Genomic DNA, 21,659 nt, shown 5'->3' with positions numbered 1-21,659 from the left:
TCATTCATTCACATGAGTGCTTCCCTATTAATATATTAATAATTATTATGACATTCTAAAACATGGTGGCTTTATTAAATCTTACAACAAAGCAGCACAACTTCAGATATGATAAAGACTTTGCAGAATATTCTTTTACTGAGATGATAATTCAATCTCTTTACATTTTGATCAAGTCAATTTATTCTTGCAAAGTGTGTCCCTTATAGTTTCAACACTTCCAAGTAACCTCTGTATCGAACTGATGAAGCCAATGATTGATAAAACCTTTTCAGAATGAAGCTACCCAAGTGTTGTACTTGTTGCATTCAACTTATGGGTACTATATACAATTATTGCCATGATACCTGTCTGACACAGCAACATCATGGAATCTTGGTACAGAGGATATCTTTTTCAACCTGTCTGATAATCTCTGGCCCAAATCTTGGGCATGACCTACTTCCACTAGTGGGTCCTGCCCACTGTGATGACACCTTCAACTGCTGTATACTAGTAAGTGTCCCTCTGACTCGGCTCACGAAACCGTAATGACACGATTGCAAACAAACCATATCATCTCCCTCTTCCTGCCTATGTTTCAGTCTCCTCAAGACTAAGGTGGTCAACACCTACATCTAGGCTGAGGGGCTAATTACATCTACTGTCTCAGTTTCAACACCTCCAAGTAACCTCTGTATTGACTTAATAAAGCCACTAATGGGAAAATGTCTTCAGAACAAAGATACCCAAGTGTTGCTCAATTGTCTTCATCCCCAGTGTGTTCATAATGTACATATACCATTAATGACATGATACAATTTATTCTTTCAAAGTGTACCTTTTTCATTAATATTCACATGCCATGTACATCCAGCTTCAGTATGATAATAAATGTATGAGGTGCTATCAAAAAGTTCCTGGAAGGATATACACTGATCCCAGCACCTCTGTCATTTTTTGGAACATTTCTGGAACTGGTCTTTCCTAACAGTGTCCAGAATAGCGTGCGATTGTGCCTGAATCTCCACTAACTCATTAAATGCTTCCTTTTGAGAGCAATTTTTATTTTTGGGAAGAGAAAGAAATCACAGGGGGCTACTTCTGGGGAGTACTGAGGGTGGGGGATGGCCACCATGTTTTTTCTGGCCAGAAAATGATGGCCTTTCTTGTCTTCAGTCAGCAAGTGGGGCACAAGTTTTGCCGCCTTATGTTCAAATTTTCAGTCAAAATGCTTTGACACAACACGAGAAATTCCCACAGCGCTTGCAACGTCCTGGAGACTCTGGCAACGATCTTCGTGAATAACCCTCCTTACTTTTTAGATGTTGGTGTCTGTTTTTGATATTGATGGATGACCAGTGTGTTCATCATCTTCAACTGACTTTCATCTTGCTTTGGATTAAGAAAACCATTCAAAATACTGTGTTCAACCCATTTCTTCATCGCCAAAGCATTTTGTGTCTTTCACTAGCCGTTAAAGTGAGCTTGAAACAGAATTTCATACACATACACTGTTCTTTCTTTTAAAGATTCCATTCTGTTACAAAAAATCTCAACAATGCACTGACAACAAACAATGCCCATCTAACCTCAACGGAATGACCAACTGCTAACCTCACCATGGTACTTCACAAAGTAGTGTACTGTGAAGCATGATCTACTCTGCTGCCTATTTCATCCAGGAAGTGCATGAAAAATCAGATTTGGGAACTTTTTGATAGCACCTCAAATATAATCACATATGAGTGAATCACTATCTTCAAAAGATACTTATATTATAAAACATAATTCATTAACAAGTAACATTTATAATGTTGCTAAAATAACAAAAACAGAAAAGTAAAGTTTTTGTCGTTAAGAAAAAAGTAAATATTTCTTTTATTTACTGAATATGCATAGTAAATGAAAAGCTGTCTATTTTTATACACTAGAAGGGTCCAGACCCCCAATCTGAAACTTGTCCACAGGGTCCAAGAGTTTTCAAATAAAATTTTTGCTACACTAGACTGTTACATTACATGGTAGTTATGTTCCTGAAAATGCCGTGTTAGGTAAAATCGTGTTAGATAAATTGAAACACTTATGGGAAAAATAAGATTACATTCCTGGGAGCCCCCAAAAAGCCAAACAACTTTTTTTTAGACCAACAGATCTTACAAAAATAAAAGTGAATGTATGTAATTGTAGTTCACTGTCATGATACATTATGTTTTTACTGCTTAACCCTTTGACTGTTTCCGACGTATAAATACGTCTTACGAGCCAATGTTTCTGACGTATTTATACGCATAAATTCTAGCAGCTTCAAATCAAGCAGGAGAAAGCTGGTAGGCCCACATGTGAGAGAATGGGTCTCCATGGTCAGTGTGCACCATATAAAAAAAATCGGGGAGCCAGTGGTGCATTGTGGGAATGCCATTTCAGTTGTCCTTTTTCAGCATGTCTAGCGGTAAGAAATATGTGATTCCCCAGCAAATCTGGGACTCTTCTCTTCCCAAGTGATGCTCTAACACAGATGGAAGTGTCAGTGAAGATCAATTTCATGATTTCTAGGAGTTTGAGACCAAAGGCAATGGAGGAGGAGGAGGTGGAGGAGGAGAAGAGGAGGAGGAGGAGGGGGAGGAGGAGAAGAGGAGGAGGAGGAGGAGGAAGAAGAAGATGTAATAATATTGTTCCCTTGAAGCAAGAAAAAAAAAAGTCCACCCCATGACAGTGACAAGATAAGGGGAGATAACATCTGATAAGAGCTGACTTTGATGAGTGTAAACGAGGGTAGAGCTGATAAGGAAATATTACATGACCATCGCCCTCCCTTTGTTTTTGCTGGTACACAAACATTTCTGTCTGTCTATTTGTCTGTCTGTCAAGCTCCCTGTCTGTCCATCTAGCTCTCTGTCTCAGAGAGAGCCACAAGACTGTGTCATCACGTTTACTCACATCTTCAAGCAGAGTATAGCACTTTGTCTGGATTTCTTGGGTTATCCTAGGTAATTTACACTATGTATACTTGTATTTATGTGTACCTGTGAGACAGAGATAGGCAGACAGATAGAAAGAGAGACAGATTGAAAGATATAGAATGAGGGAGAAAGATAATTAGATAGAATGGAGGAGTGGAAGCAGCATCCGACCCCATTGTTTTGACAGGCGGGAGGGGGAGTGAGTAATGAGACAATATGTCACTTTGACAGCTGCCGACTTCTGACTCAAAACAATTATAAGCCACACACTCGCACACAAGACAAGGAGGAGGAGAAGGAGGAGGAGAAGGAGGAGAAGGAGGAGGAGGAGAAGGAGGAGGAGGAGAAGGAGGAGGAGGAGGAGGAGGAGGAGGAGGAGGAGGAGGAGGAGGAGGAGGAGGAGGAGGAGGAAGAGGAGGAGGAGGAGGAGGAGGAGGAGGAGGAGAAGGAGGAGGAGGAGAAGGAGGAGGAGGAGAAGGAGGAGGAGAAGGAGAAGGAGGAGGAGAAGGAGGAGGAGGAGGAGAAGGAGAAGGAGGAGGAGAAGGAGGAGAAGGAGGAGGAGGAGAAGGAGGAGGAGGAGAAGAAGGAGGAGGAGGAGAAGGATGAGGAGGAGAAGGAGGAGGAGGAGGAGAAGGAGGAGGAGGATGATTGTTTGTTTGTTTTTGTAAACAAGTTTTGTAAACAATATATTGATAATTATGTTTGTGTGCTTATTGTGTTGTATACAACGAGTGTATATATGTACATTGCACCTTACTTTGGTCTCATAGGCCACATAAGTTATGTGAAAAAATAAAATAGTGAAAAAAAACAAAAAACCTTCAATTACAAGTAAACTAAAGTTTACCGGGTGAGCGGCAGTCGCCGCTGTTGCCATACGCGGCTCATTTTCTGCAAACTTCACGGCTCTATATCTCGGTAAGTACCGATGGCAAAAATTTTTTTTTGGACTAAAACACTCAGAAAAATAATCTTAACATTTTCATAAGAAAAAATAATTTTTTTTTTTTTTGAATATTTGGCGACATAAAATGACAGTTTCAGAGAGGGGCCTGAAACAGTCAAAGGGTTAAGACTACAACTGCAACAGAAATAATAGTATTTCTTACCTTAAATTGTGGGTGCCGGTGTTTGTGGATGATTGTGAAGAGAGTGGAAATGCATGGTTTGGCCCTACTGGGCTGAGGTAGATGGGTGTTGGTTGTTGGTTGTCGACAGAAGTAGATGGTAGAGGTTCTGATACTAAAGCCGATGGTTGTATTGGAGTGTGTATAAATTCTGTAATGGATCTCTGGGCTCTTTTACCCTGCAGTACATTATACAGCTGATGGCAAGGCATCGTCAGCTGGTCTAGACCCCATTTCAAAGCACTGTTTCTAGATTTGTCAGGGTCCTCTTTAGTAAAAAAGTCTGCTAGTTTAGCAGCAACATGGAACTGCTCATGTAACTGCTGCAATGTTAACTGTTTTTCTTCAGGTTCTTTTTCATCTTCTTCTGTTATGTGGCTCCCATGTATCTGTGCGTTGAGCTCTGGCAACAATTCCTCTGAACTCCTGTCTTCATCATCTAAGAACATAATATTCACATCTTCATTCATATCTTCAAAACCATCACCTGGTAATCTCCTTGCCAGCTGAACAATTTCCTGAACCTGACTCTCAGGCAAGGGAAAAACCACTCAAAAAATTAACTACAGAAGGCCATAACTTTCCCCAGCCTGCATTGAATGTTGATTGGGGCACTTCATCCATGCACTTCCAGCATAGCTGATGGCATCTGCAATGTTAAGTTATTCCAGAAACTTGGTACTGCCAGGCTGGAGTCAGAATCCATTGATGCAACTAGTTTTTTCATAACCTTTTTTTTTGTGTAGTTACACTTGAATGACTTAACTCCCCAATCCAGTGGTTGTATTAAAGATGTTGTATTTGGACTTAAAAATACAACTTTTACACATAGCGTCACATCCAGCAAAGCTTGTGGATGATTACGGGAATTATCAAGAATGAAGAGAGCCTTGAATGAAAGGTTCTTGCTGTGCAGGTAAAACTTGATTTCCTGAATAAAGTGATGCTTAAACAAGTCAATAAATATTTTGTCTGTCATCGATGTCGACTGTTTGACCTTCAAATTACTGTTAAGGTGTTTTTATCTAAACCTTTCAAATTATGAGGATTCTTAGAGCAGTAAATAACCATGGGCTTGCACTTGAAATCACCTGACACATTACCGCAAAGAAGCAAGGTGAAGCAATCCTTTGCTGTCTTGAAGCCCAGTGCACTTTTCTCTTGCTGATTGATATAAGTTCTTGCTGGCATTTTCTTCCAAAAAATGCTTGTATCAGCATTAAACACTTGATGTGGCTCATAGCCACCCTTAGAAATAATTTCCTGCAATTCAGCAGGGAAATTACTTGCTGCTGTATGACCAGTTGAAACACTTTCACCAGAAAACTTAATATTATGTAACCCATTATACAACTTAACCCTTTGACTGTCGCGGCTGTATATATACGTCTTACGAGGTACCGTGTTTGACGTATATACAGTGGACCCCCGCATAGCGAACGCCTTGCATAGCGAACATTCCGCATAGCGAACGCTTTGATCGCTAAAATTTTGCCCCGCATAGTAGACAAAAACCCGCTCAGCGAACTTCGTCCGAGACGCGTCCAATGTGCGGCCTCAGCCAGCCTCACATGTGCCGCCTGTCCCATTGTTTACCAGCTAGCCTCCGCGGTAACATTCAAGCATACACTCGGAATATTTCGTATTATTACAGTGTTTTCGGTTCTGTTTGTTGAAAATAAGTGACCATGGGCCCCAAGAAAGCTTCTAGTGCCAACCCTGTGGTAAAAAGGGTGAGAATTAGTATGGAAATTAAGAAAGATTTTGAAGGGTTTGGGGCTAACCCTGAGAAGCCTATGCCAGTTGTGGAATCCATTGTGCCTACTTCAAAAATTAAGGAAATGTGTGCACAGTGGGTTGAACTGCAAACCTTTATGGATGAAAATCACCCTGACACAGCTGTTGCAAGGCGTGCTGGTGACTATTTCAATGACAATGTTATGGCCCATTTTAGACAAATCGTAAAGGAACGGGAGGTACAGAGCTCTATGGACAGAAAGAAGTCCAGTGACTCTGAAGCTGGTCCTAGTGGCATTAAAAGAAGAAGGGAAGTAACCCCGGAAAAGGACTTGCCTCCTCAAGTGTTAATGGAAGGGGATTCCCCTTCTAAACACTAACACTCTCTCTCCCCTCCTCCCATCCCATCAATCATCACCAGATCTTCAATAAAAGTAAGTGTCATGTAATTGTGCATGCCCTTTTTCAGTTTGTGTGTACTAAAATTAACATTTTTTTGTGGTAAAAAAAATTTTTTTTCATACTTTTGGGTGTCTTGCACGGATTAATTTTATTTCCATTATTTCTTATGGGGAAAATTAATTCGCATAGCGAACATTTCGCATAACGACCAGCCCTCTTGCACGGATTAAGTTCGCTATGCGGGGGTCCACTGTATACTAATAAATTCTAGCGGCTTCAAATCAAGCAGGAGAAAGCTGGTAGGCCCACGTGTGAGAGAATGGGTCTGTGTGCACCATATAAAAAAATCCTGGAGCACGCAGTGCAAAATGAGAAAAAAAAAACTCGGACCTTTTTTTTTTAATTAAAATGCAGACTTTGTGGTTTATTTTCGTATAGTATTTATGGTTGTATTCTCGTTTTCTTGGTCTCATTTGATAGAATGGAAAACACATTATAGAAATAAAGGTGATTTTGATTGATTTTACTATAAAAAGAACCTGAAAATGGAGCTCAAAGTAGGGGAAATGTTTGATTTTTGACAATGTTAAAAAGTAAACAAATGATGTCATTGTCCAATAAATGTCCAACTAGCCATTCTAATATGCAGTCATGAATGGGTTGATGTTATTTATACAATTACAGTATTGCAGTTGTCTGCATAATAGTAAGTCTTCTATTTTTTGTTTGAATAAAAATTCAAAATAGAGAGTAAGAGTAATATCAGAGAGGCCTGGAGACATGACTGGTGAACAAAGAAAATGTTATTTTAGAGCCAGGAATGTCTGCATTGTTCATTCTGGACCTTATTTTGAAATTGTCATATTTTTTAATTTTTGTGAAACTGGCCAAATTGCAAATTTCTGACCACATTATTGGGTAGTTGAAATCGGTAAATGGGGAGTTTCTTGTACTCAATCGATAGAAAAAATGGAATTCTAAAGAAATAGCTACGAGTTTGGTCGACTGGAACAATGGAATTAGCCGAAAATAGGGCTCAAAGTGGGCGAAATTGCCGATTTGTAAACATTGCCGATGTCGCTAACTTCGCGAGAGCATAATTCCATCGGTTTTCCATCAAATTTCGTTTTTTTGGTGTCATTACAATCGGGAAAAGATTCTCTATCATTTCATAAGAAAAAATAATTTTTTTTTTTTTTTGAAATTTTGCGACACCAGGAGACACCTCAGGATTGGGGGTTGCAACAGTCAAGGGGTTAAAGTTGTGGAAGCAGCCTGTGCTAAACATACTCTCTTTTTCAGGCCTTCCTTACTTATCTCAATGGTCTAACCTACAACCAGGCAGAGGCCTGAGTTGGGGAAGTATTCCACAGGTGACACTACAGATTTTTTCCCCTCCCACAAACTGAACCGTGTTAAGCTAATTTTACGATGTGTTGTATAAAATTGTGACCAAATTTTTCAATAGTGCAACAACCAAAATGTGCCAAATAAAACTGTGTAATATAATGGTCTACAGTATTTTTTCTTAGGAAATGGTAGAGAATCTTTTTCTGAAGGTAATAAAACAAAAAGTATGAAATTTGATGGAAAATTGACAAAATTATGCTCTCGCAAATTTTGCCGCGTCAATATTTACGCATCGACGATTTTGCCGATTTGACTACTATTCTGAGCCAATTACATTATTCCAGTCAACCAAATTCTTAGCTATTTCGCTAGTATTTCTTCTATTTTATTGATTGAGTACAAGAAATTGCCGAATCAACTATTTCAACTACCCAATAAAGTGATTGGAAATCAGTAATTTGGCCAATTTCACACAAAGTTCAAAATATTCCAATATCAAAATAGGGTCCAGAATAAACAATGCAGACATTCCTGACACTAAAATAACATTTCCTCTATTTATCAGCTATGTTTTCAGGCTTTACAAATGAATTCCTCTTTGCTTTTTATTCACATAATGAATTTTTATACACACCAAAACACAGAAGATTTACTCTTATGCAATATTGTAATAATTGTATAAATAATATCAGCAAATTTGTGAATGCACATTAGACCCACTAAATGACATGCATTAGACACATGATGTTATTTGCTTACTCTAGAATATCAGCAAAAATCGAACATTTCCCTTACTTTCAACTCAGTTTCAAGCCATTTTCAGTACTAAAACCAATCAAAATCATCTCTATGTCCGTAATATATCTTCCATTCTATCAAATGAGACCAAGAAACCACGAATACAACTGTAAAAAACATATGAAAATACACTGCAAATCCACTGTTTTAATCAAAATACACGGTCTCAGTTTTTTCTCATTATGCACTGTGTGCTGCAAGATTTGCTTTACATGGTGTACACTTACCACATAGATGCAAAATCTCATACACAGGCCCAAATTTACTGCTCACAGCTTATCTGAGCAAGCTCAGCTCATGACATAGAACTACAAATTAAACTCTGGCTTCAAAGCCAATGATGATGGTCTCTAGGCACCATGATGGTAATGCTGGTGCAGTAGTAAGGATGAATGGGAGGGTGTTGGCACCTGGAGAAGAAGTTGATATCCTTGGGGTGAAATTTGACTCCAAGCTAACCATGAAGAACCATGTTGTAAATCTTGCAAACAAGGCAGCCAGGAAGCTTACAGCACTTCGCCGTATCTCGCATCTGCTTGACAGTAGGGGTTGCAACATTCTGTACGAGGAACAAGTGCGCTCACACCTTGAGTATGCTCCACTTTCTTGGTTTGCCTGCCCCCCCCCTCTCATCTGCGACTGCTTGACAGAGTAGAGAACAGAGCAAGACATCTCATCTCTCTCCTGGACCCATCCTGGATAGATCTGTCATTTCAGCAGTCTTCAACACAGGAGGGATGTGGGTGGCCTTACTGTTATGTACAAGGCCAATATTGTCAAAATACCACACTTGGATCCACTTTGAGGACAGCGTGAAACAAGCTTTTATGCCACAAGACTGGCAGAAAGCAGCAACTTCACTCTGGCTGTACCCTTCTCCAGAACATCACTCCATCTGAGATCATATATACCCAGGATGACTCGAGTATGGAACACATTCGTACAGCATAATGATGTCAATGAGATAAAGTCAGTTGATCAAATGAAAATGCTGGCCCACAGATGGCTCCAACTTCATCCTGTTCCCTACTTGTATGTCTCATAACAATAAAAATGCTTTCAAATGAGCTGATGTAGGTAACAGCTCTTAGCTTGCCAATAAAGTTAGGAATCCTTAACCTGTAAAAAGTTTGTCAATAAAGCTAGGGATCCTTAACCCTGTGAAAAAAAAAAAAAAAAAAGGACGGACCCTCAAAGAGGTAAACCCTGGGAGAGGCAGATGGATAGGCGCATCTCCTAACATCTGCTGTCTGTTACCTATCAGTATATGGATACCTATTAGTTAGTCAATTGTTATGTGTCACTTCCTAATGGAAATAAGCTACATTGCTTGACCATTTTTTCAGGGGAAGGTGAGGTTATACTGGGATGTTAGCCTTCTGGGGTTAGCATTAGCCTTCCTTATCCTCAATAAAGTTCTTGAAACCTTTTTTTAAATTATTCTTATAGCGGGTTAGCTTATCACGCAATACAGTTAAATGTTTTCCCATAAAACTAATATTTTCATATAGGGTACTGCAGTTGTCAATACAACTGGTGCTCATCTCTCTTATAAAAATGATGGGCGGAGGCCTGGTCAAGGACTGGGTCAAGGGATGCTGACCCTCGGAATGGAACAAATGGAACGACTTTCAGCTTGCTGTAGTGTATGGTACAAATTCCTCTACATGGAAAGTTTCAGTCACTAATTGTTACCATAGTTTTTGAGATGCTGACCCACTCAAGGTTGTGACTCAACACTGAATGACTCAGGGATTTAGCATTTTTTTTTTTGTGAAAATAATTATAATAATAATAATTGTAGTAATACACCATCAAATATTTGGTGATGATACAAGGGTGGTAAAATATATGTCACAATACCTTCACCAGAATAATTCATAACCCACAAAATGGACACATTTTTATACAATGTTTTGGTTCAACCTGGATTAGTATACTATGCAGCTTTATAATAGTCCTGGATGGAGCAAAACTTCTAAAGATAGTCTCCAATTTGTAGACTGGTAAGGAATTCAGGTCATAATTTACAGAGCAAACAAATAAAAACTTTCTGACCTATGTGCCTGACAGTTTGCTGACTAATGATGATGCAACAGTTGTGTAGAATGAATCAAAACAATCTGCCAACTTGGATGCTTCACGGCAAACCTCGTTCTCAATATTCAGCACTATGTTAGATTGATCTATAGGCTTACGGCTGGACTAAGTAAGGATTTAGACATAATGTATATCTGTCAGGGGCAACACATCTTTCCCTGCATAGCCAACACAGGTTCACAATTTTATATGACTACAATAATCAAAATTTGTGACTCTGATCTTCAAAGCGACGAGAGGTTTTGCCTGTGACGCATCAAATACTTATAATAAACGTAAGTGAAATTTCATCGACTCACCTCCAATGAGTCACGAACGAAATGAAACATGACAAATGGCAGAATGAAGAGACAAATATAATCCAGTATAGCCTCATCAATATTTTGGTAGGATCATCAATATGAGCAAATTCTATATTAATATTATAACAGGATGAAAGTTCTTCTTCTCTGTTAATTTTTTATGGCTATCCTTAAACTACTTATTTAATTATTATAAATTAGAGTAAATCTTTAAACCAATTAAAACTCAAATGTTCTGTACACATTTACCAACACAAGTTTACAGAAAAATGCAGTTAAATTTTTTAACAATTAAAGCTTTAAAAAGATTAATTCCTTCAATAGCCCTTTGCCACCTTAAATTTCTTTTCAATATATAGTGTATATGAGGCACTGTGCAGCAGAGAAATATAAGTGCAAAACTCAAACAGTGGAGAAAAATGGAAGCACGGAGATCAGAGCTATTAAGCTCAAGTTACCATACTTTGTTATGAGACTTAGGGCCTAACTTACTGGTGCTGAAGACAATATCTATACACTACTCAAAACAGACAAAACACTTAAGGAATCAATTTGTTCACTAACCCAGATATTGGCAGTGGTGGCATTTATTCTTTAGTGCTGCACAGTGCCTCGTATATGTGCATGTGTAACAAATAATTGATTGCATATTTCTGTTGGCAATAATTATCACTGATTTCTAAATACAGATAAAGCCCTCAGAACTGCTCTCTTAAACTGCCTCTGACATTACCCATTAAAAGATACAAACAACTAGATACATATTAGCAATATAACTACTACTCAGGCAGTACAGGGTCACAGATGTGCAGAAGTTTTAGGAAATTAAATGAGGCAGCAGTTTCAAACAATTAAAGAATCCTAAAATTAGTCACTGCCTATAGTGTACCTCAATATGTTTGAATTCTCTGTAATGCATAAAATGAAACTCTTAAACCGAGGACAAAATTGAGACAAAAATTGAGATGGTGTGGATAACTATTTGTATGTATTTTTGTATATTCATGGTAAGAAAATTTATGATAGGTTTACAAAACTGCATTAATAAAATTATCACATTTTTTTTTTAAATGGAGTACAGTAAACCCCTCTATGTAATGGACTAATTAAAGGGAGCAAGTGGCCAGTAATGGCAACTGTGGTCAATAGAGAAAAGGTTATTTTGCTGTGATTATAACAGCAATGAACAATTCTACGACCAAAGAACTTTGTCCATTATTTCCAAATCTGACCCAGGGGATTTTGTTCCATATTTTCAAAGCCCATTAACTGGAGGATTTACTGTATCTCTATTAAAACAATGAGATGTCTTGTTCACCTCATAATGCCTACCTTTACCTTTGATATACTTTTGATAAGTTCCCAGAGTTTTTCTACTCCCGGAGCTTGTACATGCTTTTCGTTATATTTAAGAACCAGATCTGTAAACCTGGGGCTGGTAACCCCTTCTCCTGTATAAATCACTAAATTTAAAAAGAGAAACTTTTGTATTTCATTTCAGGTCACCCTGCGTCAGTGGGATATGGTCGGTTTGTTGAAAAAAAAAAAAAATCTGTAAACTTGTTGCTTCATATCAGAAGTTCTCTAAGTTTAAAGGTACTTATGAATTTCTGTTTTAACTGCATATGAAGTTTTCATTCACTGTTTTATAAACTTTTCTGGCTACCTTAATCTCATCCCATGAAATACAGTCCATTTTAATTTACTATTTTTGTGTATTTTTTAAGTCTTTCAATTATATTAAAGTACAGTTAAGTGCAGAATAATGACTGTAACCCTAAGCTTTTATAAATGGTACTTTTTCTGTATTTGGGGTAAGATACAGACACTATACTAGCGGAAATACCAGACAAGGACGTTACAGTACTGTGCAGATGCTCCTCAACTTACGATGGTTCAACTTATATTTCGACTTTACGATGATGCAAAAGCAGTTACTTTGGAGGTGAAACCCAGGATGAAGGCAGCAAGTCTGTAACTTGTATTCATTTATTTACTTTTCAATGCTGGTATTTAGTTACATTAAGCAATTGTTTATTTACTTATTTAGTAACAGTAGTTATTTATTTGCTTATTTAGTACATATATATCCATATCTGACTCACGATGGGTTCGCTGGAACGCAACCACATCATAAATCAAGGAGCACCTGTATTATCAGTCAAGATGCAAGAACTTAACAAGTGTATCCTTTGGTAGTATCCATTCTCATTGGGGTTTTATTACAATTACAAGAAAGTTGTCCTCTAGTCATAACTGATAAACAATCAATACTCTCAAGTAAAATACACCTTATGACATTAAAATTTTAAACGACTAAGGTAATCCCCTTGATATTACAACTTGATTCAAAGTCAAACAACATTTCTTACAAAATTCTTATCTAGTTTCCTGAGTTTAGGATACATACAAAGTTTGTATGTATGTGCCAGTACCTTCAAATTTCAAACTATTAATTCATCCTCATCTGAATAACTTTTGTGATACTGTATCTAAATTATTGTAGGAATTTCAAAACAAGGGAATGAGGTGAGAGGCTACAGTGAAAACTTACATCATGACTCACAAAATTGTATTAGGATGATTGTTAGGAGCAAATTTTGCCACAAATTATAGTTTGTCTGTGAAGGCTGGGCACCAGATAACCAAGATTATTCAATGTAACTAGATACTGTGAATACTGGAGCTAAATTTTGTCCCCTCACTGTCTAATCTTTCTGAAGAATCATTGTCGAATCATTCTAAAAAATCAGTCTAATCATTCTAATAAGTCAGTCTAATCATTCTAAAGAATCAATCTAATCATTCTAAAGAATCAGTCTAATCATTCTAAAAAATCAGTCTAACCATTCTAAAGAATCAGTCTAATCATTCTAAAGAATCACTGTCGAATCATTCTAACCATTCTGAAGAATCACTGTCAAATCACTCTAAAGAGTCAGTCTGATCATTCTAAAGAATCACTGCTGAATCATTCTGATCAGTCTAATCATTCTGAAGAAAGATTAGATTGGAATTAATGCTTCTCAGTTGGGTTTTCAAATACTCCTACAATTAGTATCCATAAACCACTAAGCAATGAATAAAATCAAAATTAAATTTCTAAACTACCAGTACTAAGACAGTGCACTCACAAATGATATGAATACAATATTAGAGAGAATTTAGCTCTGAAGATATACAACACTAGAGCATCACTACACAGACAGTAAAGTCTTATGATTCCATCTGTAAGTGCTAGTGTTACAATAAAGTACAGAATACCTGTACACTCACTGGTTAACAAGATGATGGTAGTACAATAAAATGTAATAATGTTGGTAGAATTACCACCAGTGTGTTGGGTACAAGGACATGGGTACAACTAATGGGACATGTTGTTGTGGCAATGTCACATTAGTTGCACATGTCCTTTTACCCAACAATAAAATTTAGGTACTGATACAGGATACCTTCCTGAAATACCAGTGTACACAGGATAGCTTCCTGAAGTCTCAGTGTACATTCATGCATACAGGATACCTTCCTGAGGTACCAGTGTACACTCATGTACACAGGATACCTTCCTGAGATACCAGTGTACACTCATATATGCAGGATACCTTCCTAAGGTACCAGTGTACACTCATGTATACAGGATACCTTTCTGAGATACCAGTGTACACAGGATACCTTCCTGAGGTACCAGTGTACACTCATATATACAGGATACCTTCCTGAGGTACCAGTACACACTCATGTACTCAGGATACCTTTCTGAGGTACCAGTGCACACTCATGTACACAGGATACCTTCCTGAGGTGCCATTATACACTCATGTACACAGGATACCTTCCTGAGGTACCAGTGTACACTCATGTACACAGGATACCTTCCTGAAGTACCTGTGTGCACTCATATATACAGGATACCTTCCTGAGGTATTAGTATACACTCATGTACTCAGGATACCTTTCTGAGGTACCACTGTACACACATGTACACAGGATACCTTCCTGAGGTACCAGTATACACTCATGTACACAGGATACCTTTCTGAGTTACCAGTGTACACTCATGTACACAGGATAAAAGAACTAATGTGCACCCCAACATGTACCTCAAAATTTCACATTCCACAATTAATGTACAATGTACATTACATAAAATGTCATTGTGATAAACCTGTACAGTGTTAATATTTGTACATTACAGTACACTATATGTAATAGAATTGTACATATGCCTTGAATTGGGGAAGGACGCTGGCTGCCTCACAGGGCCCCACTGAATGACCAGTGATCAGTGAAGTACTTTCATGGGATAATACATAGGAAAATATTATAATTCCTTGGATCATGCAGATACCAACATCACAAATACCATAGTTTCATTGCACTAAACTTTTAGAAAATATAGACATACACTACATGAAGAAGATGCATGAAATAAAAAATTAAAGTGATTAATAATGATTTTCACACCATAACCAATGAGGAGATTCAATTTGAAAGCAATTGGTCAGTTTCCGTCTATCCTCGACTTTTGGTAACTCATATATAATTCTGCAACTACCATTAGAGATTCTCTTCTATATCACAACTGATAAAGTTCACATAGGTAGAACTGCACAAACAAAGTCTTTAGCTTATCTGCTGCAAGTCTCCTAAACGACTCATTTCTCATTCATTTCAGATATGCATTATAATATTAATTTTGTAAAGGCACCAAAATTTATTTAACCCTATGCAATATTTGATCATTTGTTCTGTACTCATAACTCACGGAATTGTAATGACACGACTGCAAACAAACCATAGAACAGGTGGGGTTACACACTGGCCTGGAGTTTCATGACTCACTCACCATGGTTTCAAACCCCACATGTTTCATGTTTATTTTTTCACTTGTTCTGTATTTTGTGTTGCCTGCAAACCTCAAACTCATCCCTTCATTGTCCCTGACTTACTGGCATATTTATGCCACTAGCTTCATGACCTGGCACAGATCAGATCGAGGAACAACATACACACAACAATACCTGTTTATAATTAGGAAGACATGCAGCAAATGAGCTAAACTTTCATCTGAAGTATATACTTTCTGTGTCCCAAACAACCTTATGATATGGAATTTATTTCCATTGAAATTCAACATATTTTTAGCAGAGAATGATTCATGAATTAACCTAGTCTGAATAATACTAATATACAAAAAACACCATTTCAATATTATTTTGTTGAGAGGACAGCATCCAGCACCCCTACAGAGTTGCTCTTCCTAAAAATGCCTTTCAAAGCATGATCATCAACTTTCTGTTTATCAGAGGACAGATACAATAATTACACATTTTTTTACTCTTACTAGAAATGTCGTTCATGGAAAGCTCTTATGATACTGGGCGTCCGTTGATCAAAGCCCAACACAAGGAGGAAATTGTCCGTGTGCTGAGGATGGACATGTTTTGTACCGAGTCCACACAACACAAGCCTGGAAAATAAAAGAGGTACATTTATGTATAAGTAACATACATAATGCCAATATAAATTTTAATGCTATACTTTAGATCATTATAGTATACATTTGAATCCAATTCCTCTTGAAGTTGAAGCCCTAGAAAAATCACATACCACACGATTTCATTCGTACTACTCTACTACAAGCAAAATATTTACACACTTCTTAATTGGCAAGCTTCAGTTACCCAAAACTTCCAACCCCCCCCCCCCCCCAACAAAACTACAGGTAAAGCAGAGCTGTACAGCATTCCATGTGGAGGATGTTACATATGTTACATCAGCGAGACAGCCAGAGACTTTGCAAACATAATTCAGTAACAGCCTGGTGGATCAGACCTTGATCCACCAGGAGGACTGGTCTGGGATCAGGCATTGTGTGGGTACTAGTGGGTTTAAGATATTGTGTGGGGCACTAATGTTGGTGTAAGATATTGTGTGGGACACCAGTGTTGGTGTAAGATATTGTGTGGGGCACTAATGTTGATGACAGATATTGTGTGGGACACTAGTGTTGGTGTAAGATATTGTGTGGGGCACTAATGTTGATGAAAGATATTGTGTGGGACACTAGTGTTGGTGGAAGATATTGTGTGGGACACTAAAGTTGATGAAAGATATTGTGTGGGACACTAGTGTTGGTGTAAGATATTGTGTGGGACACTAGTGTTGGTGTAAGATATTGTGTGGGGCACTAATGTTGTTGAAAGATATTGTGTGGGTCACTAGTGTTGGTGTAAGATATTGTGTGGGGCACTAATGTTGGTGTAAGATATTGTGTGGGGCACTAATGTTGGTGTAAGTTATTGTGTAGGTCACTAGTGTTGGTGTAAGATATTGTGTGGGGCACTAATGTTGTTGAAAGATATTGTGTGGGTCACTAGTGTTGGTGTAAGATATTGTGTGGGGCACTAATGTTGGCCTAAGATATTGTGTGGGGCACTAATGTTGGCCTAAGATATTGTGTGGGGCATTAGTGTTGGTGTAAGATATTGTGTGGGACACTAGTGTTGGTTTAACCCTTTCATGGTCCGTCCTGTAGATCTACGGCTTTACGTTCAGGGTCCAAACTGTAGATCTACGTCATGAGCTCAGCTCACTCTGATAAACTGTGAGTGGTACATTTGGGCCTAGATATGAGAGAATACATCTATGTGGTATGTGTGCACCACATAAAACAGATCCTGCAGCACACTGTGTATAATGAGAGAGAAAAAACTGAAATCATGATTTTTTCTATTAACCCTTTCAGGGTCCAAGGCCCAAATCTGGAGTCACGCACCAGTGTCCAAGAATTTAAAAAAAAAAATTTGTTATTTTTTCTTATGAAATCGTAGAGAATCTTTTTGTGAAGGTAATAAAACAAAAAGTACGAAATTTGGTGGAAAATTGACGAAATTATGCTCTCGCGAATTTTGATGTGTCAGCGATATTTACGAATCGGTGATTTTGCCGACTTTGACTCCCATTTTAGGCCAATTACATTATTCCAATCAACCAAATTCTTAGCTATTTCACTAGTATTACTTCTATTCTATCGATTGAGCACAAGAAATCGCCAAGTCAACTGTTTCAACTACAAAATAAAGTGATCGGAAATTGTTAATTTGGCCAATTTAACACAAAGTTCAAAATATTCCAATTTCAAAATAGGGTCCAGAATGAACAATGTAGGCATTCCTGGCACTAAACTAACATTTCCTCTGTTCATTAGTTATGTTTTGAGGCTTTACAAATAAATTCCATTTTGATTTTTTATTCACATAATGAATTTTTATTCACACCAAAAAATAGAAGATTTACTGTTATGCAATACTGTAATAATTATATAAATATCATCACCATATTTGTGAATGTATATTAGACCCACCAGCTGACGTGTATTAGACGTGTGAGGTCGTTTGTTAACTCTTGAATATCGGCAAAAATTTAACATTTCTGCTACTTTGAGCTCAGTTTCAAGCCATTTCCAGTGCTAAAACCAATCAAAATCATCTCTATTTCTGTAATATGTCTTCCATTCTATCAAATGAGACCAAGAAATCGCAAATACAACTATAAAAAACATACGAAAAAACACTGCAAAGTTGCTGTTTTAATCGAAAAATCATGATTTCATTTTTTTTCTCTCATTATACACAGTGTGCTGCAGGATCTGTTTTATGTGGTGCACACATACCACATAGATGTATTCTCTCATATCTAGGCCCAAATGTACCACTCACAGTTTATCAGAGTGAGCTGAGCTCATGGCGTAGATCTACGGTTTGTACCCTGAACGTAAAGCCGTAGATCTACGGGACGGACCCTGAAAGGGTTAAAACAGCGACTTTGCAGTGTTTTTTCGTATGTTTTTTATAGTTGTATTTGCGATTTCTTGGTCTCATTTGATAGAATGGAAGACATATTACAGAAATAGAGATGATTTTAATTGGTTTTAGCACTGGAAATGGCTTGAAACTGAGCTCTAAGTAGCAGAAATGTTAAATTTTTGCCGATATTCAAGAGTTAACAAACGACCTCACACGTCTAATACACGCCAGCTGGTGGGTCTAATATACATTCACAAATATGGTGATGATATTTATATAATTATTACAGTATTGCATAACAGTAAATCTTCTATTTTTTGGTGTGAATAAAAATTCATTATGTGAATAAAAAATCAAAATGGAATTTATTTGTAAAGCCTCAAAACGTAACTAATGAACAGAGGAAATGTTAGTTTAGTTCCAGGAATACCTACATTATTTATTCTGGACCCTATTTTGAAATTGGAATATTTTGAACTTTGTGTTAAATTGGCCAAATTAACAATTTCCGATCACTTTAATTTGTAGTTGAAACAGTTGACTTGGTGATTTCTTGTGCTCAATAGATAGAATAGAAGTAATACTAGTGAAATAGCTAAGAATTTTGTTGACCGGAATAATGTAATTGGCCTAAAATGGGAGCCAAAGTCGGCAAAATTGCTGATTCGTAAATATCGCTGACACATCAAAATTCGCGAGAGCATAATTTTGTCGATTTTCCATCAAATTTCGTACTTTTTGTTTTATTACCTTCAGAAAAAGATTCTCTACCATTTCATAAGAAAAAATAACAAATTTTTTTTTGAAAATTCTTGGACACTGTGGCACCAGTTCAGATTTGGGCCTTGGACCCTGAAGGGGTTAAGATATTGTGTGGGGCACTAATGTTGGTGTAAGATAATGTGTGGGACACTAATGCTGGTGTAAGATATTGTGTGGGGCACTAATGTTGTTGAAAGATGGAAATATAAACACATATGCAATATAATGTGATCCTTTATTGACAACGTTTCGCCCACACAGTGGGCTTTTTCAAGTCACAAACAGATCTACCTGGGGTGGAAGGTACACGAGTACAGTGGACCCCCGCATAACGATCACCTCCGAATGCGACCAATTATGTAAGTGTATTTATGTAAGTGCGTTTGTACGTGTATGTTTGGGGGTCTGAAATGGACTAATGTACTTCACAATATTCCTTATGGGAACAAATTCGGTCAGTACTGGCACCTGAACATACTTCTGGATTGAAAAAATATCGTTAACCGGGGGTCCACTGTATTTATAGTCAGGTTCAGAATGCTGAGGTCAGGTGGAGAAAGCTGCATCTGATGATGTACCAAGTGGGGTATAGAGTCTAAAATCTTGGGTAGCTTGGTAGGGAGATTGGATAAGTTTGTGAGCAGACCTTCTGCCAAGATTTTAGACTCTATACCCCACTCGGTACATCATCAGATGCAGCTTTCTCCACCTGACCTCAGCATTCTGAACCTTCCACCCCAGGTAGATCTGTTTGTGACTTGAAAAAGCCCACTGTGTGGGCGAAACGTTGTCAATAAAGGATCGCATTATGCTGCATATGTGATTATATTTCCATTGTGTCAGTATTTTATACCATTTATTTCCATTGTTGAAAGATATTGTGTGGGTCACTAGTTTTGGTGTAAGATACTGTGTGGGACATTAATGTTGAAGAAGGATATTGTGTAGGACACTACTGTTGGTGTAAGATATTGTGTGGGACACTAGTGTTGGTGTAAGATATTGTCTGGGATACTAATGTTGTTGAAAGATATTGTGTGGGTTACTAGTGTTGGTGTAAGATATTGTATGGGGCACTAATGTTGGCATAAGATACACAAATAACCCGCACATAGAAGAGAGGAGCTTACGACGACGTTTCGGAAGATGCCTTCTTTACTTTCCGTCAATGTCAACGTGCTCTCTTTGCGGCTCCACCACAAGATTTCTGTAACCTTCTCTCTACCATTGCCTTTGACACTGCTCGCCTGAATACACAAATTCATTCTTCTAAACTACAGAATAAACTTCAACGTCTCATCTCAGCTAGCCCTTGGTCTAAATTCTCCCTTCCTGACTGTGTTACTAACTTGTCTTCTGTCTCCCTCTCTCAATATGAGCTTGAACTTCTTGGTTTTGGCCTTTCCTTTGCCACTTCACCTGCCCCTCTCTCTGGTATTGCCCTCATTACCTCTTTTGATTCCTTTCATCAATCTCGCTCCTGTAATCTTCCTGACTTGTCCACTTTTCGTGGTGCTCTCCTTCCTGCTCTTTATAGTCTGTTTTCTAAGAATCACCACCTTTCGCGCCGTTACTAACTTGCCCTTTCTTCTCTTAAATCTAACACTAACATTGTCATACTATCTTCTGACAAAGGTAATTTGGTAGTTATCCTTGATCGCGAGGATTACCTCTGTAAAGCTGATGTCTTGCTCTCTGACTCACGTACCTACACTTCTCTCATTTCCAACCCTCTTGATCGCATCAAGAGAACTTTCAACAAGAAACTAAGGACTCTCTCCGACCTCTGTCCTCCTGACTTTGACCTTGTTCAATGGCCTTCCCAAAACTCATAAACCTGATATTCCTCTTTGTCCTATCATATCCTCTAGAGGTTCTGTCTCTTATTCTCTTGCTTCTTGGTTGGCCAAAGCCCTCACTCCCTTTCTTGGTACTTTTTCTCCTGCCCACCTCCGTCTCTCAAGACTTCACTGAACGGGTTCGCTCTCTCCTGACCTGTAAGATGCTTAGTCTTGACATTGAGTCCCTCTTCACCAATGTCCCTCTTGATGATGTCCTTGATTTCCTTAGAGAGAAGGCCAATGAAGAGTTTCTACATCTCCCTATACCTATTGATGTCTTTCTTGATCTTATCCGCCTCTGTGTGGACTCTAATTCCTTTTCCTTCCAAGGGAAATATTATTCACAAACCTTCGGTGTGGCTATGGGCTCTCCTCTCTCTCCTGTCCTTGCTAATCTTTACATGGAATACTTCAAGACTGTTCTTCTTCCTACCATCGATGTGCGCCCTTCACTCTGGCTCCACTTTGTTGATGACATCTTTGCTCTGTG

At 38.0% G+C, this 21,659-nt stretch overlaps 1 protein-coding gene across 2 annotated transcripts in view; it reads right to left on the bottom strand.

Annotated features, from left to right (window-relative positions):
- Positions 1 to 6,291: 6,291 nt before the first annotated feature.
- LOC128699934 (RNA-binding protein RO60) overlaps positions 6,292 to 21,659 on the bottom strand; it is a 331,808-nt gene continuing 316,440 nt past the window's right edge. For both annotated transcript variants that reach the window (XM_070102461.1, XM_070102462.1), the window contains exon 13: positions 6,292 to 16,228. In XM_070102461.1, the coding sequence (XP_069958562.1) occupies positions 16,102 to 16,228 (127 nt within the window). In that variant the 3' untranslated portion in view covers positions 6,292 to 16,101. The remainder of the gene's footprint in view (positions 16,229 to 21,659) is intronic.

The sequence above is a fragment of the Cherax quadricarinatus genome, chromosome 81 (genome assembly GCF_038502225.1).
Source record: "Cherax quadricarinatus isolate ZL_2023a chromosome 81, ASM3850222v1, whole genome shotgun sequence".
Taxonomy (NCBI): Eukaryota; Metazoa; Arthropoda; class Malacostraca; order Decapoda; family Parastacidae; genus Cherax; species Cherax quadricarinatus.
Note: the sequence above shows the minus strand (reverse complement) of the source record. Positions and strands in the feature narration are given on the sequence as shown.